This window comes from Pristis pectinata, chromosome 5, assembly GCF_009764475.1.
Source record: "Pristis pectinata isolate sPriPec2 chromosome 5, sPriPec2.1.pri, whole genome shotgun sequence".
In the NCBI taxonomy this organism is placed as follows: Eukaryota; Metazoa; Chordata; class Chondrichthyes; order Rhinopristiformes; family Pristidae; genus Pristis; species Pristis pectinata.
Genome location: NC_067409.1, coordinates 75,368,306 through 75,394,583, shown reverse-complemented (window position 1 = coordinate 75,394,583; position 26,278 = coordinate 75,368,306). Strand labels below are relative to the sequence as shown.

General features: G+C 42.0%; 1 protein-coding gene across 1 annotated transcript in view; it reads left to right on the top strand.

Moving 5' to 3' along the window:
* The window catches only part of tmem170b (transmembrane protein 170B), a 44,346-nt gene extending 18,853 nt beyond the window's left edge, over positions 1-25,493 (top strand). The window contains exons 2-3 of the mRNA XM_052016622.1: positions 1,303-1,473; positions 13,824-25,493. Of these exons, the coding sequence (XP_051872582.1) occupies positions 1,303-1,473; positions 13,824-13,954 (302 nt within the window). The 3' untranslated portion in view covers positions 13,955-25,493. The remainder of the gene's footprint in view (positions 1-1,302; positions 1,474-13,823) is intronic.
* Positions 25,494-26,278: the final 785 nt, after the last annotated feature.

Here is a 26,278-nt window from a genome sequence, read left to right as displayed (position 1 = left end):
CACAGTCAGAGGAAACCTATCCTTGCATGTAGTTTGTTCTTTTTTTTTAAAAAAAAATATTTCCGCTGCTCTGTCACACTGCCTGCATTGCACTTTAAGATGCATGTGTAATGAATTGCAGCAAAGCATTGAGTGCCATCCACTGACAAAGTGGTGGTTTATCAACACTTGCTCTCGCCCTTTTGAAAACCTGAGAGGTTAACATCCCACTTAAAAATGGTTATTTATATTTTCATGGCAGTGAGTTTTTAAAGACTGGCTATTTTAGCAGATGTATTTAACAGCTCCAGACATGTTTATCTGCCTGCAATGTCAAAGAATCATACAAAATCTTTGACACAGAGGGAGACCATTTCGCCCATGTTCCATGTCAGCTGAAAACAAGTGACCCAGTGTAATCCCACCTTTCAGCCCTGGGTCTGTAACCCTGCAGGTCCTGGCCCTTGTGTGGTGAGACCTTTTGCATCTACCGCTCGTTCAGGCAATGAGCTCCAGACCCTCCTCACCCCTGGGTTAAAACTAACTTCCCTTCCCCTTTTTAATGTTTCTATTGATTACTTTCTATTTGCACCCTTTGGTTTTTAACCAAGAAGTTTTGGTCACCCTATTCTAGGAAAGATGTCATTAAGTTGGAAAGTGTGCAAAGAAGATTTAGGAGGATCCTGCCAGAACTCAAGGGCCTGAGGAAGAGGTTGGGCAGGCTAGGACTTTATTCCTTGGAGTGTAGGAGACAGAGGGGTGACCTTATAGAGGTGTATAAAATATCTCTGAGCATAGATAGGGTGAATGCACAGTCTTTTTCTGAGGGAAAGGGGAAAAAAAACTAGAAGACATAGATTTAAGATGAGATGGGAAAGTTTTAAAAGGGACTTGAGGGGCAACCTCCATACAGAGATTGATGAGTATACAGAATGAGCTGCCAGAGGAAGTGGTTGAGGCAGGTACAATAACAGTACTTAAAAGAGACTTGGATAAGTACATGGATAGGAAAGGTTTCAAGGGAAATGGGTCAAACACGAGCAAATAGGACTAGCTTGGTTGAGCACGTTGGTCAGCATGGATGAGTTGGGCTGAAGGGCCTGTTTTTGTGCTGTATTACCTTGACTCTGAGTTTATGGAGTAAAAATGTTCTAAAAATACCTATTCTGGGAGCTTTCACTTCCTTTTAAAGGCGAATTGGTTTATTTTCCAAGTTAATTTTAAAACACAGAGCCTTGCCCTTTTCGTGAGTGTTGACAACTCTTTGATTTGTCATCTCTTGATTTCATTTGTTTCATGTGTCCTATTTATCTTTCTCCACAGAGATGTGGTACTGGGTTTTCCTCTGGGCCCTCTTCTCCTCCCTCTTCCTCCACGGTGCCGTTGGTCTGCTGATGTTCATAATGCTTCAAAGACACAAACAGGGCAGAGTTATATCTGTGATAGCCATAGTTGTGGGCTTCCTGGCATCCATCACAGGAGGAATGATCACAAGTAAGTACTTAAAATTTGGGCAGCAAATGTACTGTGCCTTTTTGGCAGCGAGATAGTTAAACCCCAGAACTTTTTGGAGAATAAATAGCCTTCAAAGCTGCATGTTAACGTGTTTTGAAGATTTTAAACAAAAATATTTGTGAAGGTCCTCTGGTTTGTCCCCAGAATTTTCTACTTGTGGCTTACCATGACACTTCCATTTAAGAATGCTTGAGCCATTCTCAGTTTAGGTAAACTCTGCTGTAGCATTTTTTTAGTTTGTTTTTGTGACATTAGATTGGAGTTGGTTTATTATTGTAACACGTACCAAGGTACAGTGAAAAACTTGCATACCGTTAATACAGATCCATTCATTACACAGTGCATTGAGGTAGTACAAGGTAAAACAATAACAGAATGCAGAATAAAGAGTAACAGCTACAGAGAGAGTGCAGTGCAGGTAGACAATAAGGTGCAAGGTCATAACGAGGTGGATTGTGAGGTCAAGAGTCCATCTTATCATACAAGGACCATTCAATAGTCTTATACCAGCGGGATAGAAGCTGTCCTTGAGCCTGATGGTACATGCTTTCAGGCTTTTGTATCTTCTGCCTGATGGGAGAGGGGAGAAGAGAGAAAGTCTGGGATGAGTGGAATTTTTGATTATGCTGGCTGCTTTACTGAGGCAGCGAAGTGTAGACAGAGTCCATGGAGGGGAAGCTGGTTTCTGTGATGTGCTGAGCTGTGTCCACAACTCTCCGCAGTTTATTGTGGTCATGGGCAAAGCAGTTGCAATACCAAGCTGTGATGCATCCAGATAGGATGCTTTCTATGGTGCATCAATTAAAATTGGTGAGGGTTGACAGGGACATGCCAAATTTCTTTAGCCTCCTGAGGAAGTGGAGGTGCTGGTGAGCTTTCTTGGCTGTGGCGTCTACGTGGTTGGACCAGGACAGGCTATTGGTGATGCTCACTCCTGAGAACTTGAAGCTCTCAACCTAAGCACTGTTGATGTAGATTGGAGCATGCACACCATCCCCCTTCCTGAAGTCAATGACCAGCTCTTTTGTTTTGCTGACATTGGGAGAAAGGTGGTTGTTATGACACCATGTTACCGGGTGCTCTATCTCCTTCCTGTACTCTGACTCTTCGTTATTTGAGATATGGCCCACTCTACTGGTATCATCTGCAAACTTGTAGATGGTATTGCTGCATATCCTTACTGATTGCAGTCTTTTGGTCAGGAAGTCAAAGATCCAGTTACAGAGGGAGGTGTTGAGTCCCAGGTCTCGGAGTTTGGTGATAAGCTTGCTTGGAATTATAGTATTGAAGGCGGAGCTGTAGTCAGTAAACAGTAGTGTAATGTAGGTGTCTTTACTGTCCAGATGCTCCAGAGATGAGTGTAGGGCCAGGAGATGGCATCTGCCTTAGACCTGTTTTGGCAGTACATAAATTGCAGTGGTTCGAGGTTGTCTGAGAGGTGGGATTTGATGTGTGCCATGACCAGCCTCTCGAAGGACTTCATAATGGTGGATGTCAGAGCCACCAGACGGTAGTCATTAAGGCCCGTTACCTTGTTTTTCTTGGATACCGGAATGATAGTGGTCATCTTAAAACAGGTGAGAACTTCTGAAGCAGGGAGAGGTTAAGTATGTCTGCAAATACCCCTGCCAGCTGATCTGCACAGGATCCAAGGACATGACCAGGGATACCATCCAAGCCAGATGCTCTCAGCGGGTTCAATCTACAGAAGACTGATCTTGTGTCTGCAATGGTGATTGTGGGTTCAGGTGCATTGGAGGCTGTCGGGGTGGGTGTGACATTCCAATCCCTTTCTGTTCAAATCACGCATAGAATATGCTGAGCTCATCAGGGAGGGATGCACTGTTGTCGATGGTGCTGCCTGACTGTGTTTGTAGCCCGTTATAGCACGTAAGCACTGCCATGACTGACAGCTGGTCTGGGACTCTATTTTGGACTGGTATTGCCTTTTGGCATCTCTGATAGCTTTATGGAGGTAGTATCTCGGTTTCTTGTATAGGTTGCCTGATTTAAATGCTGCAGTCCTAGACTGCAGCATTCAAATCCATGGTTTCTGGTGTGGGAACACCCAGAATCTACCAAATGTGAGAAAGCCAGTTGGGCATTGTTGCAGGAAGCCTTTGAACTTCCTTTGAAATATAGCTTAATTCAACTGGCACCTTTCTGATTTTGTACAGCACGGTGCTCATTTTTTTTTAAACAAAAAAATTGAAACTTTGCTTCTCTAATCTTTATTTTTAAAACTGAGTTAAGCATTTGAAGGGCTACGAGGTATAATTTGGGGGGTATTATTAAGGGGACTCAAATAATAAAGATGGTGAAAGAAGTTAAGTAATTCCAAAGGAGCAAGAGGAATGAGGATAGGCTGGAGAGCTTGAGGAGGGAATTAAGTGTTGGGTCTAAATGGTTATTACTGTAATGCAGACCAAAGTACAAACTCCAACAAGTAAGTTAATAATCTGGAATTTAAGAAGGAAACTGTTAGACTTGGTATGTATGTCCTTGAGATAAACAAGTCTGCCAGACTTGTCTAGTCCGGCCCATGTGTGACTCCAGACCCAGACCATGTGGTTGACTTTTCCTAGGGGTCTGTGATGTCCTCATCCCCATTACTGGTGGGATGGGAGAGGAAATATTGACAAGGGTAGAATTGCAGGAACTGAGAGCTTAAAGGAAAAGATGTTTGCATGAAGGAGTAATTTATAATGGAGGGATAAGCCCTTAATAAACACTGAATAGGTGAAGTAATAAGAGCTGGTTTCAGTGAGCAAGGAAGGGAGTGACACACGAATGTGACATCTTGCAAGATTGATTAGACCCTTAAATTTTGGAAGAGCTGAAATTTATGAAATCTGAAAGTTTTATTCTTGGGCTAAATTTTGTGCATGCCACTGGAATAGAAGTAGCAATATACCAGATTCTCAAGTTGCATAACAACCATACAAGAAACTACTCATCCAACTACTGGAGTCATGAATGCAAGCATTTACTTAACAACAATTGCAATTAAGTTCATTTTAACCATCAGAAGAGAGACTTGTGAAATGGCTTACTAAGAAATGAGTTTTGGATAAAGCTGACTTCTAAATGATGAGATGGAAGACTATCCATTGCAAAGTGAGCAGATGTGCTGATGGCTAAGAACACGGTAGAAGGAAATCTTTTTCTTTTTATATATATAAAAAAAACTTGATGTCAGAGAGATCTGCTTTGCATCGGTCAATGGAGTTCTAATGACCAAAAACAGCTATGGGTGTCTAGAGGCAAGGAGCTGTAGGAAAAGACGTGTTTAGCAGAGTTTCTGGTGATAGGTCTTTTCTACCTTTCCCTATCAGAGGGTTAGATCGACAGAGAAGTACTAATGTAAAGAAATCAAAGCCAAGACAATTTTATAAGAAAAGAAGGTAGATGACGATTTTAAGAACTGATTAAATGGTGATCCTAAATGAGAATGGTGGGAGGTTCATTAATACTTCTAGTATTTGTAGCAGAATGTTGCATTTTGGGGAAACAAATTAAGAAAGGGATTGATTAGAGTAGGCAAAGTAACAATAATAATGGCATTAGTGAGTCACCAATCCCCAGTTTTCCACCCAGGAATTAAAGGAAGTAGTTGTGAAAATTGCAGGTGCCTGAATTTGATTTGGGAACTGATTTTTGCCCATTGAAAATCTACTCATGATATTCCACTAAAGAAAGATGAGCGAGGAAAGCCAGAGAATTGTAGACCAATTAGCCTAACACTCACTGAATGGAAATGGCACAAGTTTACAAGAATGGAGTGTTTGAACACCTTTTAAAGCTTTCAGTTGATCAGAGAAAGGCAACTTGGACATGATGGATCTATTATTTTGTCTTGAATAGATGTACAAGGGTATGCATAATTCCATAGGCTTTTAGTAAGGTCCTTTTGCAATAGACAATTACCTAGATGAAATTGAAGCCAATTTAATGACTTGAATAGCAAATTAGTTAAAATCAGGAGATTGAACAGTGATGTTAGACACTTCTTGAGTCAGCAGGATGTGGCTAGTGATGTCTTGTAAGGACCTATGTTGGGCTAGAATTGTTTACTGTATTTCTAAGAGCCAACATGGGATAGAAAGCCATGCATCAACGTTTGCCAATGACACAAAAAATAGATAGCATTGTTAGCCTTGTGAATGGGTTCTTCTATGCTGATGCTAAAAGATCAATCAGGATAAGAATTCATGAAATTGGCTATGCTCTGGCATGGCTCCATCTGCAGCTGGGGACTTTTCTCATTTAGTAAGTGACTGCATCTTGCTTGGTCTGTTGTATGATTAAAGTTTTTCTGAGAGACCAAAACCCAGACCACCTGTGTTCTGGCCCTGTAGCAGAGCCAGTGTTTAATTAGGAATTGCACTATTATACACCAGCATGGTCTGAGATTTGTTTTGAGCATTGCCCAATTTCCTGCCCACCTACTGTACTCCATTCGTGGCAGATATCAGGATTTGATTTTTGTGGCATCAAGTCTGTTCAGCATTAAATTACAAACAGATTGAATGAGTTGTGAATGGGGAAACTCCTAAAGCAAATAGAATTTTAATGCAAGTAACTTTTTTCCTTGGAGTGGAGGGGATTGAGGGGTGACCTTTTATAGAGGTGTATAAAATCATGAGGGGTATAGATTGTACATTCACACTCAGTCTTTAAGGTTGGGAAATCAAGAACTAGAGGGTATAGGTTTAAGGTGAGGGGGAAAGATTTAATAGGAACCTGAGGGGTAACTTTTGTTTTTCAACACTAGTACATGCAGGAAAAGAGCTACATGAGGAATTGGTTGAGGCAGGTACAATGACAACAAGAACATTTAACAGACACTTAAACTTCTACATAGATAGGAAAGGTTTTGAGGGATAGGGATTAAACACGGAGAATTGGGACTAACTTGGGTGGGCATCTTGGTCTGCATGTTCAAGTCGGGCCAAAAGGCCTGTTTCTGTGCTGTGTGATTCTGACTTTATAACTAAATATATTGGATCTAAAGGGGATGGAGCAGAGTGTCTCTAATGGATGGAAAGCCTATGGTATTGGAGGTCCAAAGGGACTTGAGATTCATAAGATCATTAAAATATCTTGGACAGGTATGGGAAAACAACCAAAATTGCAAGTGCAATATTGTCTTTTTTTTGGCTAGAGAATAGGCGTGTAAGAGGCTGGAAACTATACTGCAGTTATGCAACACCCTAGTTGGACCACATCTGGAATACTGAAATGTGTAGACACATCTTAACCTTGAGTGAAGCATAGAATTGCCAGAGTGTTACCTGAGCTGTAAGAGTGGAAGTACAAGGTACTACACATGCTGAATTTGTGGTAAAGGTTGGTTTGATTGAAGTTTGAAGATGCTAAGACATGGAATACTCCAAATCCAATTAGTTTTCAAAGTACATCAAGTCGGGCATTTGTACTGAGAAACAACCGAATGAGGAGGATCACTGCATTGTCCCAGAAACATGCTTGATCCAATAGCGATCATATCCAAGAGGGATTTGCCAGCCTGAGTTGAGGATGTAGTGCAATAATCTGGTTAAAAGTAATTTGGATCATAGTTCCAATAACTGCTTAGAATGCGAACAGTGTAGCCTGGGTTCAAAGAGGCTGATTTAAGCCAAGCAAGATCATCCCTAGGTTCTTGGACTGATCACAAATCAACCATACAGGATCTCTCTCAACCTTTGCCGGTAGCATACTCTCTCAATGGGTGATAAAGTTGACTTTCTCAACACTACCATTGAGGACAAAATAAATGTGCTCTCCAGACAATGGCTCTTGTGGATCAATAGTTTTGAACCAAGGAAGTCAGTTTAAAGGGTTTTCCAATATATAATGCATTTTCCAGAAATAAAAATCTGATTTCATTAAAATGTACTGCATAGAAATAACCTAAATTTGCATATTGTTTGTGCTCCATACTCTGCTCCATACTCTTTGCATCTAATCTCATCTGCACAATTTTCAGTTCCTTTTTCCCTTGTAATCGGTCAACTTCTCTTTGACTATATCTGTGATAATTGATTCAATTACTCCACTTGCTAGCAAGTTCCACATTCTGAGCACTCAGGATAAAAGTCCCTCCGCTGAATTTCTTCACTGGGAGCTAAGAAGTGAATGCACTTCATTCTAAGACCAGTTTTTAAAAATATTGGTGACTGGATCCTCAAAGACTTGGAATAAAGTGGCTTATGCCATGTCATGATAATGTAATTATCCCTGCCAAGGGAATTTGTGAGATTACAAGAAAAATCCAGAATTTAAGTGCTGCCATGATTGACAAGTTCGTTTATTATTGTCATAGGCATACATACAGAGTATAAATGCCATAAATCTTTGCAGCAGCAGCACTGTACAATACAAGATGAGGGCAAACATAAGTTAATGTAAACTTAAATTAACATTATGCATGTGTGCAAAATTAACAATAAAGTAAACATAATGACTTGCTAGAGCAAGATTGAGAGAGCCAAAACACAAAATAGTCTGAGGTAGTGTTAAGGTTTTTCAGGTCGGTCCAAAAACTTGGTGGTGGGGAAGAACCTGTTGTTGAACCTTTTGAGATATGGGGTTTTAAGGCTCCTGCATGATGGCAGCATCGAGAAGAGGGCATGGCCCAGATGGTGGGGGTCCCTGATGATGGATGCCACCTTCCCGGATCACCTCTTGCAGATTTCCTCAATGGGGAGAGCTGTACCTGTGATGGAACTGACAGAGTCCACACTCTCTATTGGCTCTTGCGTTCCTGTGCATTAGAATTTCCATACCAGGCCTTGATGCATTCAGTGGCATGCAAAAGTTTGGGCACCCTGGTCAAAATTTCTGTTACTGTGAATAGTTAAGTGAGTAGAAGATGAACTGATCTCCAAAAGTCATAAAGTTAAAGATGAAACATGCTTTTCAACATTTTAAGCAAGATTAGTGTATTATTTTTGTTTTGTACAATTGTAGAGTGGGGGGGAAAAAAAGGAAAGGAGCACCATGCAAAAGTTTGGGCACCCCAAGAGATTTGAGCTCTCATAACTTTTACCAAGGTCTCAGACCTTCATTAGCTTGTTAGGGCTATGGCTTGTTCAGTCATTGTTAGGAAAGACCAGGTGATGCAAATTTCAAAGCTTTATAAATACCCTGACTCCTCAAACCTTGTCCCAACAATCAGCAGCCATGGGCTCCTCTAAGCAGCTGCCTAGCACTCTGAAAATTAAACTAAATGATGCCCACAAAGCTGGAGAAGGCTATAAGAAGATAGCAAAGCGTTTTCGGGTAGCCCTTTCCTCAGTTTGTAATGTAATTAATGGCAGTTAACAGGAACAGTGGAGGTCAAGTTGAGGTCTGGAAGACTGAGAAAACTTTCTGAGAGAACTGCTTGTAGGATTGCTAGAAAGGCAAATCAAAACCCCCATTTGACTGCAAAAGACCTTCAGGAAGATTAGCAGACTCTGGAGTGGTGGTGCACTGTTCTACTGTGCAGCGACACCTGCACAAATATGACCTTACCATAGAACCATACAGCACAAAGCAGGCCCTTCAGCCCACCATGTTGTGCCGTCCATCAAACCACCCTTACACTACCTAACTCCTTCCTCCTGCATATCCCCCCCATCCCACACTCCTCCATATGCCTATCCAACAAGCTCTTGAACCTGTTCAATGTATCTGCCTCCACCACCACCCCAGGCAGTGCATTCCATGCACCAACCACTCTCTGGGTGAAAAACCTCCCCCTGACATCTCCCCTGAACCTCCCACCCATAACCTTAAAGCCATGCCCTCTCATCTTGAGCATTGGTGCCCTGGGAAGGAGGCGCTGACTGTCTACTCTATCTATTCCTCTCAGTATTTTATATACCTCTATCATGTCTCCTCTCATCCTCCTCCTTTCCAGTGAATAAAGCCCTAGCACCTTAAAGCCTCTCCTCATATTCAATACTCTCTAATCCAGGCAGCATCCTGGTAAATCTCCTCTGCACCCTCTCCAACGCCTCCACATCCTTCCTATAATTAGGCAACCAGAACTGAACACAGTACTCTAAGTGTGGCCTAACTAGAGTTTTGTAAAGCTGCATCATCACCTCGCGGAGCTGCATCATCACCTTCCTGGAAGAGTCATCAGAAGAAAGCCTTTCCTGCATCCTCACCACAAAAGTCAGCATCAGAAATTTGCAAAGGAACATCTAAACAAGCCTGATGCATTTTGGAAACAAGTCCTGTGGACTGATGAAGTTAAAATAGAACTTTTTGGCTGCAATGAGCAAAGGTATTTTTGGAGAAAAAAGGGTGCAGAATTTCATGTAAAGAACACCTCTCCAACTGTTAAGCACTGGGGTGGATCGATCATGCTTTGGGCTTGTGTTGCAGCCAGTGGCACAGGGAACATTTCACTGGTAGCGGGAAGAATGAATTCAATTAAATACCAGCAAATTTTGGAAGCAAACATCACACCGGTGTGTGTGTGTGTGTGTGTGTGTGTATGTATGTGTGTGTGTGTGTGTGTATATATATATATATATATATATAAAATATATATTTAAAAAAAAAGCTGAAGATGAAAAGAGGATGGCTTCTACAACAGGATAACAATCCTAAACACCTCAAAATCCACAATGGACTACCTCAAGAGGCACAAGCTGAAGGTTTTGCCATGGCCCTCACAGTCCCCCAACCTAATAGACCTCGAGAGCAGTGCATGTAATATTGCCCAAGAATTTCACAGAACTAGAAGCCTTTTGCAAGGAAGAATGGGTGAAAATCCCCCCAAACAAGAATTGAAGGACTCTTAGCTGGCTACAGAAAGCGTTTACAAGCTGTGATACTTGCCAAAGGGGGTGTTACTAAGTACTGACCATGCAGGGTGCCCAAACTTTTGCTTCGGGCCCTTTTTTTGTTATTTTGAAACTGTAAAAGATGGAAATAAAAAAGTAATCTTGCTTAAAATATTAAAGAAATGTGTCATCTTTAACTTTATGCCTTTTGGAAATCAGTCATCTCTTTCTCACTTAGCCATTGACAGTAACAGAAATTTTGATCGGGGTGCTCAAACTTTTGCATGCCACTGTACTATCAGAATGCTTTCCATCTGTAGAAGTTCCAGAGTCCTTGATGATGTGCCAAATCTCCTTAAACTTCTAACAAAGTAGAGATGTTGGCATGCTGCCTTTGTGATTGTATCTATGTGCTGGGACCAGGATAGGTCCTCTGCAATGTTGACACCTAGGAACTTGAAGCTGCTCACCCTTTCCACCGCAGACCCTTCAATGAGGACTGGTGTATGATTTGCCTGACTTCCCCTTCCAAAAAGTCCACAATCAATTCCTCTGTCTTGCTGATGTTGAGCACAAGGTTGTTGTTATGACACCACTCAATCAGCTGACCCATCTCACTCCTGTATGCTGCCTTGTCACCATCTGTGGGGTGGAGTTGGGGGAGAGAAGGTTTTTCCCTTCCCCACCCTCCCTCTCTCTTTTGCAAGCAGAGAGATGGGTGCATAGTAGTGATAGGTGATGACCATATCTGTAATAGGTACATGAGAGATTAAGGAAAAGTGGTAAACATTGAGAAGGAGCACAATGTTGAGGTGAGTTTTAATTTGCAAAGGATGAGAAATGGCTGTGCAGGGTCTCAGGACGAAAACAGCGATTATGTTCCTTGTTGCAGGGCTTGGCTTGGCTTGGCTTGACTAGCCATAAAGGTTGGTGGGTGTAGATGGAACAGCTGGGGTTGCATCTGCTTAAGGAGCCAGTGATGAATGCCTCAACTAGTCCAGTTAGGCTAAGAGGACACTACAATTAGCAAGTTTGCATCTGATGACATGGTTGATATATCGTCCTCCCTCCTTTTTAAAGGATGATTTTGGGTTTTTTTTCATATTCATTAGCTCCCTTCCAAGGATGGTAAATATCTGAATAATTAAAGGCAATTAATAGCAAAAAAAAACTTCTGGAGGAACTCGGCAGGTAGGGCAGCATCTGTGGAGGGAAATGGACAGTTGGCGTTTCTGGTCGAGAGCCCTCATTTGGACTGATAGATACAGGGGAGATGGCCAGTAAAAAGAGGTGAGGAGAAGGTGTAGAGCAAGAACTGGCAAGCTATGGGAGGATCCAAGGGATGGGGGGTGTGGGGGGTGGATGATGGACAGATGGAAGAGGGGAGAGTGGAAGTAGCAATATCTTGAAATAGATATGGAAGTATCTTGGCTTTCATCCAGTTTAAGTACTTGGAGATGAGTAAAAATGACTTCCTCCAGACCTAGGTCCTCATTTTGCTTTATTTCATTATTATTTCTATTTATGCAGTTGTTGTTTCTGTTTTGGAAAAGCATACTCCATGACTTTTAGTTTTGGTGAACGTTTACAACTATAGTGTGCTTTCAGTCCAGATATCAAGGGAATTGAGGCAGGGGATTAGTGCAGGAATGTGGCATAGAGGTTAAGGACCCTGCATGCTCTTATTGAATAGTGGAACATAGTTGACTTTGAGGTTCTTGCCTAAGTGTGACTGCCTTCTGAATGTTCCACTTATGAAAACTTGTATTCCAAACTTTTGGATACCTCCTTGTAGTGCTTAAGATAAGGTTGGAAAAGCTTTTTAAAATGCAGAGAATTGGCAAGGTACCACAGAGTGACACAGTTGTGCAGCAAGCCATAATGGGACAGAAGTACTAGTGTTCCATGTGAGCTGCTGATTCACACCACCAATGTATTATTACATGTATGACAAAAACAAAACTCTCCCTCACTTTCCCCATTTAGCTGTCACTCTAGAATTTCCAAATGTAACCAAGTTTAAAATGTTCTGAATTTACCGACTATGCAGATGTGGCACATGCTTTTTCCTCTCTGTGGATAACTCGTGGGCATCAGTGTTGAATCATGAGCAGTGTCTTGCAACTTCTCTATAATTCCCCTTTTTTTTGTCTGCATTGCATTCATTGTAGTGTTTTGTCAGACTTTCGTCAATCCTGGGGCTTTATGCTACTTGAGAATGAGACTGTGTTGAAATAATGACCTCCAAGATTTCCAACCCAACACTCACTTTTGCCTCATGCCTGGCTGTCAGAATACAACTCTGCCACTTGAACAACCTGGGGAATGTCTCTGAACAATAGGTCACTTGCTGTTTGAACCTTGTGACTAGTGCTTTACAGTGGATTTGCTGGAGGTCTGTTTGAGACTGCTCCAAGCTCATTTTGCATGGTTTTCTTTTGTTTGTAGCTGTAACTAATGAGTTAAGGAATCAAATTTTAAACAAAAACCTGCAGATGCTTGAAATCTAAAATAAAAACTGAACATGCTGGAAGTATTTGGCAGGTCAGGCAGCATCTGTGAAGGGAGAAACGAGAACGTTTCAGCCTGGATGGAAAGGTCATTGTCCTGAAAATAGCTCTCTGCACGTATACTGCCTGACCTGGGGAATGTCTCCAGCACTTTCTGTTTTTATTGATTTCAGAAAGGTCCTTGACTTCAGAAGGGAATTTACCACAACTAACCTTGTCCATTTAAGTTGTTTAGTTTCCCACTTGGGTAGGATTTATTTAATGAATCAAAACAAAAATTGTGCCTTTTCACAGTACATCTCTACACACACATCCCCATCTTACCCCTTTTGCTTTGGACAATGTGATCATGATCATTTGTATACAGATTTTACTGATAATTGAATGGTATTGCTAAGTATACTTCTGGTTTTAAAACAAAAATCCCAATTCTTGCTCATAGCTGAAAATGTAACTTTTAGGCCCTATATGACTATCTGGTAGATATCTTTTTTTAATTTAGAAGTTTGTTTTGTATTATGCCTTCATTGTGTTCTTTTCAGTTTGGTACTAGGAATTCTCCATCTTCCATTAACTCTTGCAAAGGAATTTCTGTTTGTGGTGATGGCTTTGCCTGCAGGAGTTCAATGAGTGAATGGATACATAACATGACTGGTACTGACCTTTGCCATTCCCTGTAGTGTGATAACCAGAACTATTACAAGTATGGTCTAACCAACATTTTGTACAACTGCAATGTAACGTCCCAACCTCTAGTACTCAATGCCTCAGTCCAAGAAGGCAAATATACCAAATGCCTTTTTCACTTTCCTGTGCAATAATGCCATCACTTTCAAGGAGCTATAGACTTGCACCCCCAGGTTGTAAATGTTGCAGCTCCATTCCAAACTCTCATTTCAAGTCCACGGTCAATGAATTTTGTCCTGCGTTGGCTCCAAGTTAAACCTGCATCTTCACCCAAGGATACCTAATGTATTTTGACAGCTTTAATACTTTGCTGCATAATCATTCTTTCTTTCTCTTTGCCCTTCTGCAGGTGCAGCAGTGGCTGGTGTGTACCGGGTGGCTGGGAAGACGATGGCTCCACTTGAGGCATTGGTATTTGGTGCTGGACAAACAGTACTCACGGTTGTCATCTCATTCTCAAGGATTCTAGCCACCCTATGAGGGCAGAATTCTGAAGACTAAGCAAGTATTGTTGGAGCTCTTTTAATGTGAGGAGACGAAAGAGTTTGAGACAGATTTGAATGCCAAGGCATACAACCATGAGATGGCGTGAAGGATGCAAGCTTAGGTGACCGCAAGGCGAGCAGAACCAAGCCATCTGCTGTTTAAATGTCTGCACTACAGCACCATATGTGCTTCCTCCGTAAAGGAGGGTGTGAAGATTACTAATGAGTCTGTGAAGCCTCACGAGCAAATCATCCTGTACAGTTATCAATCCCATTGAGCATTAGTGGTGACTGATGCACACAGCTGTAAGTGCACTCTACTGGAAACTGCAGGGATAGTGTTAGTATTACATGTGCCAAACTTGGAAGTTTTTAAAGCATTATTTTGCAACTGTGGCCTGTGGTATCCAGGCAAAAATTAGACTTTGGGGAGGGGGTTTGTTTACTACTGTATATTAACAAGATTTCAAGTATTAGATGCATTTCCTATTCAGCCTTTCCCAACATCTGAAAATACTCTGTTGGTATTTGTGTGTTGATGATGGAAAGCCCCCACCCCCTGGTGATCATGTTTAAACATTCTGCCATTATTACCTAGCTGCTTTTATATTCTAATGACCAACCTACCTTTTGTTTTGTTCATTATTGCTGCTTTCAGCTGCACCCAAGGCAACCTGCTACTCAACTGCACTTTACAGATGTTTTTGGAAAGGAGTTGCTGTATATGTAAACGGATAAAGCAACCAGGGTTCTCCATCGTTTATTGAGCATGTCACTTTAATCGGAATGAATGGATACAGCTTTTAGAGTGCATGGCAATAGCCAAAAACAAACGCAAACCATTATTTAAAAACAGAAAATCCTGAATTACTCAGCAGGTTTAGACAGCATGTGAGAAGAGAGGAACAGAGCTGATGTTTTGAGTTGATTCATTTTTCCGTTCATTTATTCTGTTTACAGTTCATAATGCAAAATCATAAGGGGATATTTGCTATTGAGATTGGGAAAGGACTGGACATGTGACTGGTGGAGCTTCAGTCTTCTGCTGTAGATGACAGTACAGTGATTTGAGCACTGTTTTCCAAGGGAGATCTAAGTAACCATGCCATGGTTATCAGATCTTGAGTCTGGATACAATTTAAACTAGTTCTACCTGGTGGAAGATATCCTTCTGTCTCAACTATTAGGTGTATATGAGCAAAGTACATCTCGAAGCACTGAAACATGCTTATCATGCACTCACCTTGAGTTTTATCAGGGAAATAATATTCAAGTTCCCTTTTGTTCAGTGCAAGGTGGATCCCTGGTTTGCGAATTCATTGAGCTCAAATTCTGAGCTATTGGAGGTTGAGCATTTAGAAACATTTGGATTACTCCCAGACTTGAGTTAGAACTTGACATCTTGCTGACATCGTGATTTAAGGCTTCCTTCACTTTAGTATATAAAAACTATTTTTAAAGAGCATGTTCCTGAAATGAACTTTAAAGAAAAATTGAAACTGCCTTCAGAAAGTTTAGATGCTGTTTATACAATGTGAAGAGACATGCTTGCTGGAAGTTTTTGGTTTCTGATGGCGGCTTCAAGAACAAAAAGCTCATTGGGCTCAATTTTTTTTTCCTTCAGTTGAATGTAGGATTACCAAGCTTGTTTGTTTTAATTTTTTTTCAATGTCATTCGAAACTTATAGGTGAAGGAACATATTGAAGCTGTTCAAATAATTTCTTCAGGCGCTTGAAGTTCAAAACAAAACTGGTTTCTTTATGTATGTTTGAAATATTTTGAGAGAAAGGGAGTAAAAGCTTTGTTATTGAGCCAGAATATTCAAGCCCATCCATGATGGTGCTGCACTGATAATTTGCTCAGTCTGTTAGGCTTTACCATGTTCCCCCTCTTGGTACGTGTTCTGCTCTTACCTTTCTGTAAGAAGAGAATATCCACAGCTGGCTGGTTGCATTTAACCTCTGCAATGTGATAGTGATTTCGAGTCTCCTAATTAAAAGGACCACCCTTAGGTTCTGGACCCAAAATTCAGTCGTCATTAAAATCTCATTCTGGTATTGATGCTTACTGTGTGAATTTTGACAACGTAAGCAACTGGAGATGGTGGAAACTGGGCCAACACACAAAGCTGGAGGAACTCAGCGGGTCAGGCAACATCTGTGGAGGGAAGTGGACAGGCAACATTTTTTGGGGTCAAGACCCGTCCAGTCTCAACCTGAAACGTCGACTGTCCATTTCCCTCCACAGATGCTGCCTGACTCACTGAGTTCCTCCGGTTTTTTGGATGTTGCTGTGTGAATCTTCCTGGTTGTAATGTCTAGACAGCTATAGTTGAGGGACTGCAAGTGTTGCTGCTGCAGCAAGCATGAGCTAGAACAATGTTTGATGATTTCCTGCTTACTCATTTGTTTAAGATTAAGGGTGTTTTTAGCCATTTTGAATGAATAGTGAATAATTTAAAAAAGGGTGACAAGTACAGTACATCTGCTAGACTCATTCCCATCCCCTTTGAACAGGGTGACAATCATTTCCAACTACACTTGACCACTCAAACTCTGTGTGTGTGTGTGTGTGTGTGTGTGTGTGTGTGTGTGTGTGTGTGTTGGCATGCTGGAACTGAGTACCTGTGTCATTCAATGCTCCCATCACTCCCAATTGTAAATGTCCTTGTGAATGTTTCACCTCTTATTGATCCAAAATTTGATCTCAAAGTTTAACTTATATTTTTATACTTCATAACAAACCAGTGTTGCTCACTAATTCTAATCAAATGCCTTGTTTATAGATTTCTGGCAATGCTTTCTTGATAAAAGATGGCAATGTAATGTTATGCCAGCAAAGGTGCTTGGCTTATTAATTTTAATTAAATCTGCAGTAAAGCATCTATATGAGAGTGACCATATTACAGTTTAAAAGATTTATTTTAAAAAATGCCTTAGTTTAAAATAGAAGTTAAATTATCAGGTCTTTCCAGTAACACTTAAAAGCCCATTGAATACTTCAGTTTGCTCCAGTTCTGAATATGTAAGGCAGAGGTCAAACTAGCTCAGAAATGCCCTAAATCTCCAACACTTCATAAAATGATGAAATGTTCATCTATATCAGCAGTTAGCGCTGCTGCTTCGGAGCTCCAGTGACCCAGGTTCAATCCTGACTTCTGGTGCTATCTGTGTGGAGTTTGCATATTCTCCCTGCTGCCCTTTTGGATGCTTTTTTTTCTGCATCCCAAAGATAAGTGGGTTGTTGAGGTAATTTTTACAACAATGAATTGATGTAGGTGAGTGGCAGGGGTGAAGTTGCTGAGAATTTTCCTGGGAAAATAAGTGGGGCAATGGGAATCCTCAGTTAGTATAGACTTTAAGTTGAATGACAATTTCTCAGTGTACAGTAATGAAATGTGTATCATACAGTAACTGTAGGTTATGGAATTGCACCTGTGGAACTTACTATTCTGAAGCATTAGCTGTTTGTTTTCACTGCATCCTGGTTGGTTAGTTAGTTAGCCAGTTCCTGCTGTTGCTGACCAAGATTCCAGAGCTATAATTTCTTCAGATGGTCATTTAAAATGTTAGTGGGAGTTCCACCTTGGTGGTTTAAAAACCAGCAGAGTACATTTGAACCAGGCTATCGGGGGCGATTCAGTGGCAGAACTGCCAACAATGAAAAGTTCTGCAAAGTTGGTGCATGCTGGATGATTGATTTGTTTCCTGCAAGTTATGGATGAGGGCTGCAGGGTTGGGTGAAATATAAAATTGTCCATGCATGTGTTGAATCCTAATGCCACAAAGCTCCATTTCTATACAAATGTCCTGAGAAAGATAGATAGTTTTTATTTGGCAGATCCAAATCTCAGCCTATTCAATCAATGTAGAGCTCCCCACTTTTGAGCCACTGAGGTTGATCTTCAATTGCCTTTATCACTGGCCACCTGCCCTTGAGTCAGGCTGTTGGTTCCTGCCTGTCCACGGTGCAGTCTACTGCAGCAAGTCCAGCATTTGGCATAGCCCATGGCAGTAGAAAGGCTGTCCCAGAATGGGCAGCAGGCTGTTCTCATTACCATGGCTTTAGCAGGTGGTGAATCACCCACTTTCCCCCAGAATCCTAAACCGTCAGAAAGTCGTGGAATGTTTATGAAAGTGTTTGATGTTCATGAACATTTCAGTAATACTTGGAACATTTGGGGAGGTGGCAGAAAGGTAAAACTTTTTTAAAAAAGAAAATCTAAAGACATGTCTATATGCCAGATCAATTAAATTTATCAAAACTAAAATTTAAAAATGTGCTACTTGTTGGTCTCCTGTTAGACAACTGCCAGTGTCAAATGGGTACTACCATGTGGTGCCAGGCTTACTCAGTGCAGCCTGAAAGCTGAGAGACTGACCAGTGCTGGAAACCCAGACTTGCCTGAATGCTCATCCAGATGCCCTAGTGCTGGCACTATTATCAGAGGAGAATATCTGCCCCAGTACAATCAGGGATGGATGTCTTTTGCTAACTCCTTTTGTCATTTCCAAACACTAAGCTTCTAATGTAGATATGGGTCTACTCTTCAGCCATAGGAATATAAGAAATGGAAGCAGTAGACCATTTTGGCCCCTTGTATCTGCTCCCTATTCAATGATGTCATTAACCTTAGTGCTACTTTTGTACACTTATCTCCACCTCTCAAATCAATAGATTCTCTTGAGCCTCTAGGGTATAGAATTCCAAATATTCACTACCCTGAGTGCAGAAACCTCTTCTCACTTCAGTCCATATGGCTGACCTTAGATTCTGGTCCCTAGTTCTAGACATCACATCCTGGGGAAAAGAGCTCTCCATCATCCCATCAAACCCCATTTTAAAAAGTGTTAGTCTCAATGTACTCATCTCCTCCATCTAAGCTTGAGTGTAGGCCTATTCTGCTTAACCTCACTGTAATATACATGCCATCCCAGGACTCCTGGTGAACCTTCACTGCACCCCCTCTACCACAAATGCCCCTGATAAGTATGTAGTTTAAAAGGGCTGCATTTTCTGCTCAAGATGGCAGCAAGACATTATAAATGGGTTTAAAAAGTTCTGGGTGCCAGTTGTTTTTCCAATGTATGGAGATGTACATTTTTTGGATTTCATGCAATTGCACTTCATTTTCTTGTCAATACATAGCATTTTTCTTTTGCCAAGGGCTTTTTAAATTCCAAACCTTTGGAAATTCAATGCAAGAATTCCAGAGAACATTCTTCAAGCAAGAAAAATAGGGTCCAGTGATGGCTTAAATTGGGTGGATTAAAATGCATTAAAAAATTTGTAAAACAGATTGTATTCTACAGTAATGGGTCAGAGAACTGAGAGGAGGGTGCCTGTGAATTGAAAGGCAGTAATTGCAAGTATTCATTTTAGAAGTGATTTGGCATCATGTTGCAGGGTGTGGTGCACACTTGGCACAAGTGTGGAGCAGGCAGTAAATGATGCCAGTCTTTGTACAGTGCTGGATTTGATGTAAGGTGACCCTGCACAGGAATTAGTGGAAAGTCCCTCTCCATCACTTCCTTCTCCCCCACAACTTGCAATAGTTAAAGGGACTCAAAGGTTTGGTTGTGGTGAATTGTTGCTAATTCTGGAGGGGGGAGGTAGAAGCTAAAATTATTTGGGGGAAAGCTGGGGCCTTTGGCCATTCTCCTACATCACAAGGGAAGGAAAGGCTTGAGGGAGAGAGAGGTGCTGGCCAGTCTATCTTGCACTAGCCCTGTGTAAATGGATCAGAAGAGCAATATTTAAGTCTACCCTGCTTCTTCAAAGAGGTAGTCATCAAGATATCATGTGCTATAATTAACCTGTCGTGGCTATTACTGAGACGTGGCTGACGTCAGGAGAGGAGTGGAGATTGAATATTCCTGGTTTTCGGTGTTTTAAGAGGTGGAGGGGTGGCGATACTGGTCAGGGACACTGTTACGGCTGTGGAAAAGATGGATGTTGTAGAAGGATCATCTCTAGAGTCTGTATGGGTGGAATTAAGGAACAAGAAAGGAACAGTTACTCTACTAGGAGTATTCTATAGGCCCCCCGGTAGCAGTAGAGATATAGAGGAGCAGATTGGTAGGCAGTGTTTGGAGAGAAGCAGAAATAACAGGGTTGTCATAATGGGAGACTTCAACTTCCCAAATATAGACTGGAACCTGCTTAGTGCCAAACGTTTAGATGGGACGGAATTTGTTAAGTGTGTCCAGGAGGGATTCCTGACGCAGTATGTTGACAGGCCAACTAGAGGGAATGCCATGTTAGATCTAGTTTTAGGAAATGAACCAGGACAGGTGAAGGATCTATTGGTGGGTGAGCATTTGGGGGATAGTGACCATTGCTCCATAACCTTTAAAATTGTCATGGACAGGGACAGGTGCAGAGAGGACAAGAGGTTTTTCAATTGGGGAAGGGCTAACTACGAGGCTATAAGGAGAGAACTTGGGAGTGTAAATTGGGATGTCCTTTTTGAAGGAAAATGTACCATGGAGATGTGGTCGATGTTCAGGGATCTTATGCAGGATGTTAGGGATAAATATGTCTCGGTGAGGCAGAGAAGGAATGGCAGGGTGCAGGAACTGTGGGTGACGAGAGAGGTGGAACGACTTGTTAGGGAGAAGAAGGTAACATATGTGAGGTATAAGCAGCAAGGTTCAGACAGGGCCCGTGAGGAATATAGGGTAGCAAGGAAGGAACTTAAGAAAGGGCTGAGGAGAGCTAGAAGGGGACATGAAAAGGCTTTGGCTAGTAGGGTTAAGGAAAATCCCAAGGCCTTTTTCCAAGTACGTGAAGGGTAGGAGGATGGCTAGGGTGAAGGTAGGTCCGATTAAGGACAAAGGCCTGGAGGCGGCGGAAGTGGGAGAAGTTCTCAATGAGTACTTCTCTTCGGTATTCACCAGGGAGAGGGGTCTTGATGATGCAGAGGGGAGTGCTGGTAGGGGTAATGTTCTCAAGGTTGTTGATATCAAGAAAGGATGTGTTGAAGTTGTTAAATAATAAGACAGATAAATCTCCAGGGCCTGACGGGATTTTCCCCAGGCTGCTTCGAGAGGCTAGGGAGGAGATTGCTGAACCACTGGTAAGGATCTTTGAGTCCTCGTTGTCTATGGGGGTGGTGCTGGAGGATTGGAGGGTTGCGAATGTTGTCCCCTTGTTCAAAAAAGGTAATAGGGATAGGCCAGGGAATTATAGACCGGTGAGTCTCACGTCTGTGGTGGGTAAGCTGTTAAAAAGGATTCTAAGGGATAGGATTTATGAACACCTTGAGAATCATGGACTGATTAGGGACAACCAGCATAGCTTTGTTAAGGGAAGATCTTGCCTCACAAGCCTGATAGAGTTCTTTGAGGAGGTGACCAGGAAGATTGATGAGGGCAGTGCAGTGGATGTAAGGCGTTTGATAAGGTTCCTCATGGTAGGCTTCTTCAGAAGGTCAGAGGCTAAGGGATCCAAGGAAGCTTGGCTGTGTGGATTAGGAATTAGCTTGCATGTAGAAAGCAGAGGGTTGTGGTGGAAGGAGTGCCCTCTGATTGGAAGGCAGTGACTAGTGGTGTCCTGCAGGGATCGGTTCTGGGACCTCTACTTTGTGATATTTATAGATGACTTAGATGAGGGGGTGGAGGGCTGGGTTAGTAAGTTTGCAGATGACACTAAGATAGGCGGTGTTGTGGATAGTGTGGAGGGCTGTCGGAGCTTACAGAGGGATATTGATAGGATGCAGAGCTGGGCTGACAAGTGGCAGATGGAGTTCAATCCGGAGAAGTGTGAGGTGGTACACTTTGGAAGGACAAACTCCAGGGCAGAGTACAAGGTTAATGGCAAGGTACTTGGCAGTGTGGAGGAGCAGAGGGATCTGGGGGTTCATATTCACAGTTCATTGAAAGTTGCCTCACAGGTGGAAAGAGCAGTTAAGGCGGCCAATGGGATGTTGGCTTTCATAAATCGCGGGATTGAGTTTAAGAGCCGCGAGGTGATGATGCAGCTTTACAAAACTCTAGTTAGGCCACACTTAGAGTACTGTGTTCAGTTCTGGTCGCCTCATTATAGGAAGGATGTGGAGGCATTGAAGAGGGTGCAGAGGAGATTTACCAGGATGCTGCCTGGATTGGAGAGTATTGAATATGAGGAGAGGCTTAAGGTGCTAGGGCTTTATTCACTGGAAAGGAGGAGGATGAGAGGAGACATGATAGAGGTTTATAAAATATTGAGAGGAATAGACATAGCAGACAGTCAGCACCTCCTTCCCAGGGCACCAATGCTCAAGACGAGAGGTCATGGCTTTAAGGTTATGGGTGGGAGGTTCAGGGGAGATGTCAGAGGGAGGTTTTTCACCCAAAGAGTGGTTGGTGCATGAAATGCACTGCCTGGGGTGGTGGTGGAGGCAGATACATTGAACAGATTCAAGAGCTTGTTGGATAGGCATATGGAGGAATGAGAGATAGAGGGATATGTGGGAGGAAGGGGTCAGGTAGTGTGAGGGTGGTCTGATGGACAGCACAACATGGTGGGCCGAAGGGCCTGTTTTGTGCTGTATGGTTCTATGGTACTCAGCAGGACTAGTGCTGCCACACTGGTACTACTCAACTACAGCTGTGCTGAATTTCAGCCTCCTGGCGCAATAAAGCTAACATTGAAAATAGTTGTATTTTTCAATCTGTAGCACACTTGTGTGGGAAGTTATGGAGGTGCTCTGCACAAAACAAGCCTAATTCACTAACTTGTGTAAGAGACCACCTGGTAGTGGAGCATCTCCAAGATTTAAAGAGTTATTGACTGTGCCCAAGCTGCAGTGTGCCCACAAAGCCCTGTAACTCTAGGTTTGGCTTCCTTCCATTCATCATGAGATGTGTGAGGAGGAAAACTGTTGGAAGAATGGACATGTCAGAAATGCTGGTTGAGCAGATGTTCATTGTTCTGAAGCATTGGTTCCACTGTGCAGACCAGAACCTGGTTGAGTAGCTAGCAGCACGTGTGGGGGAATGGTCACGATTGTGGATGCATGTTAGGTACACGTCCTAATTGTCCAGTTAGTTGGGTGGTAGGAATGTTATGAAGTCCATAAGGTAGTGGTGGGGTAGAGAGCTGGGACTTGTGCTTGTTGAGCATGTGTGAAAAGAATAAATTGTTTCCAACATATCCAGTTCTGTATGCTTCACTCCCAATATTGCTCTCGATAGTGACCTCCCACTGGGCTTCCATGGGAAAACTAGACAGCTTCCTGCAACCCTATTGGAAGAGGACCTCCCTCTTCCATTTCAGCAAGAGACCCACTCTCCATCCTGTTTTCTCAAAGCTTGAGCTCAAAAGCATTCCCTCTCCAAGAGATGGGCAGGCATTAATCAGCACTAGCTCAAACTGGCCTTTGACTTAATCTCACCGTGAGGTGTGCTACAATGAGTTGTCTGTCCCCATTGAGCTTGACAGGATAGGCCTCAAGTTCCAAACCAAGTGGACACCTCCATTCTTGGAGTTTCTCCCAGTCTTGACCTATGAATGCTCCCTCTATCTCATTGTGCCCATCAACCTTCACATTAGCTACCCCATCAGTATCAGCCAAGCAGAACCTGTAGGAGGAGGGGGTGGGAATTGCCAGTTGAGCTCCTGTGCCTTAACTACCCATTTGTGCCAGGAACTGTACTTGCACCAATTTCAGTGCAATCATCCTAAGGTGGGCTTTGTCACAATAGCAAGAGTTAATTGCACATTAGAATCCCCACTCATGTTTTCCAGCACTATCCAGAATCCAGTGTTTAGGCACTGGTTTCCATGGAAATTGGGAGCAACATTTGTCAAAAAATTCTAGGAAAATGTTTCTTGACAAGTGGGTCAGACAAGGATGACCTCTGATTCCAGGCACACCATTGGACCATTCCTCTAGTTAGACATCCAACAGCATATAGAGCAAGCGTCCTGTCTGTCGTTAATGTACATGGTGAAAAGCACTCATCTTGGGTATAAAGATTGGAAAAGCAAATCCAACTGTTTTGTTCTTCTGTGGACTAAACAGCTGGAATATCCTTTCCAATATCTGCATCAAGAATTGGGTTCTGACATTGGGGCATTTGAATCAACTGTACTCTTTACAACTGTAAAATGCAGGGCTCAAGTATTATAAAACAAGTTGCTTTCAAGCTCCAGAAAGAGTCAGGTAACCTCTGCAGTGAAGCTTTCTAGCGTAACTGGCACAAATCAGTTAGGCAAAAATATTCCCCTCAGAGGCAGAAGCTGTAATTCTTCAATAATTATGAAGCCAGCTATAAAAATGAGTTTTCTTTTAAAAAGGCACAAATTGGAGTGTCCCTTATGATTGAGAATGTCCCAAGCTGTGATTTTGTGCTGTTAACACTATGGAAGGAATGGTGCCGATCTCCTTCCTGTAGATTCTCCCAGTGTTCCTGCAACAAAGTGACATGTAATCAAAGTGACACTGCTCATTTTGAAAGTCTGATTTACAGGAATTCTTTCCTTGCATTCCATTCAATTAGTAGATCAGTGAAGCCATAACTGGCTTCATCTTGGGTTCCTGCCTCTGAAAACTGCAGCTACCCACAAAGGAAGAGTGGGTGATGGAATAGATAGCAAGATGAAACTGCAACATTAGCTTAGTTTGAGGTATGCTGCAAGGGAAGTGAAAGTTTCTTTAATTAGACTTCTTGGTCTGTTCTCTGGCAGTCCAAGCATCTCCCTAACCCTGCAATGCTACAAACTGAATGCAGCTGCACATCTGATCCTGTTTAAGTATTCCCATTTACCCATTTAGTCTAATCCCAACTGTAGAATTAAGATTCAGATTTAGCCCTTCTGAATTTTAAACTGTTGGCTAAAAATGCACTTTCCTTCTTACTGTGTTATAAATACTTGCAGCTTATTATAGATTTTAAAAAAGGCATTTTGTATTAAACTGCAGGAATAAGATATCTAGGAAAGCAAGTAATTCAGCCAGTATATTTGGAACTCAATATGCCAACTCCAAAAGCCCACAGTTTGACTGAAGTCTAGGTTCCAAGAAAATCATTTTTGTACTTAATGTTTAGAACATTTATTCTGTACTGTTTACCTGTGGGTGTCCATGAAAGGGACCATCTCTACAGTATTATGTAGAAGATCCAAGCTTAATGAGATTAAGAATGGAAGCATTAGTCTTAATGCAATTGGTGTCATTGTTCCAGTATCAAAATACCCAACATGTGCAAGGCTGCAAGCAGCAGTTGTAGACTGGTGCAGAGAAAATGGCTTTTCCCAAGCAACCTTAATTTAAATAGTTGATGTCTTGCAGCCATTTTTTGAACATTTACCCAAATAACAAGCTTGCTTTTTCATTTGTTCAGGTAAATTATGAAATGTATATCACTTTTTACATAACTGTATTGGCTCAAGCACATGGCTGTGTGACAATTGTGCTGCTCCCAGGTAATTTTGGGTGCATTGGATTCTAGGACTCGATTTGGTTACTTATAATTATCTAAAGCTGCAAGTTGTAAATAATGTTTTTATATAACCAACCATTTTTATTTCCCAATTTACATACAGCCTTGTACATCAGTACTTGGAGAATAAAGTTTTGCAATGAACTGTTCTGGTTTTACTTGGTTTCATTTATAACATGAAGGTGAAGTTGCTAGCTGATTAATTTGTTGAAAGATTAGCGTACTAGTTAAAATATAGTAATGTGCCAAGCAACTCAAGGACATAGGAATGTATATACCAATTGATCTTAAACCCTTTCCAATGAGACAGCTGATATGACCCAATTTTGTACATCTGGGTCTTCCCCACCCCACCTTAAATCCAAGATCTATTGGTCTTGGGAGTTACAAAGTAACTGTAGCATCATGATTTGTAGAGAAGTTCCAAAATTCCACTACCCTCACTGGAGGTCATTTCCAACTTCAGCACTGAAAGGTCTGCCTCCAACATTTGATTTCCCCCCCCCCCCCTAGTTCTAGAGTGCCCAACTAGAACTAGTTCTACCCACCCCTTCAGTTCCTATACATAACTTCCAATGAAGTTGCCCCTTTATATTCTAGATTCCAGGGAAACATTAACCCTGGATTTTTGAATCTGCTTTAACTAAAATCCATCCCACATACCCTCCAAAGCCAGTTGAGAATAGTAGGGCAGTCATTTGCACTTAATTTCTGACATGACTTCTGTATTAGAGCTTCTTTCCAGTTTGTGGGACTTTGACTGTTTGCAGAAGCAGTCTTCAACTGCTGTGGACTACCTCCCATTCTCTTACATTGGCATCCAAGAAAACAAAGTGAATAATTAAACCAAACACTTAACCTTCCAAAATGTTGGTTGAAGTGTCTCAGCTTT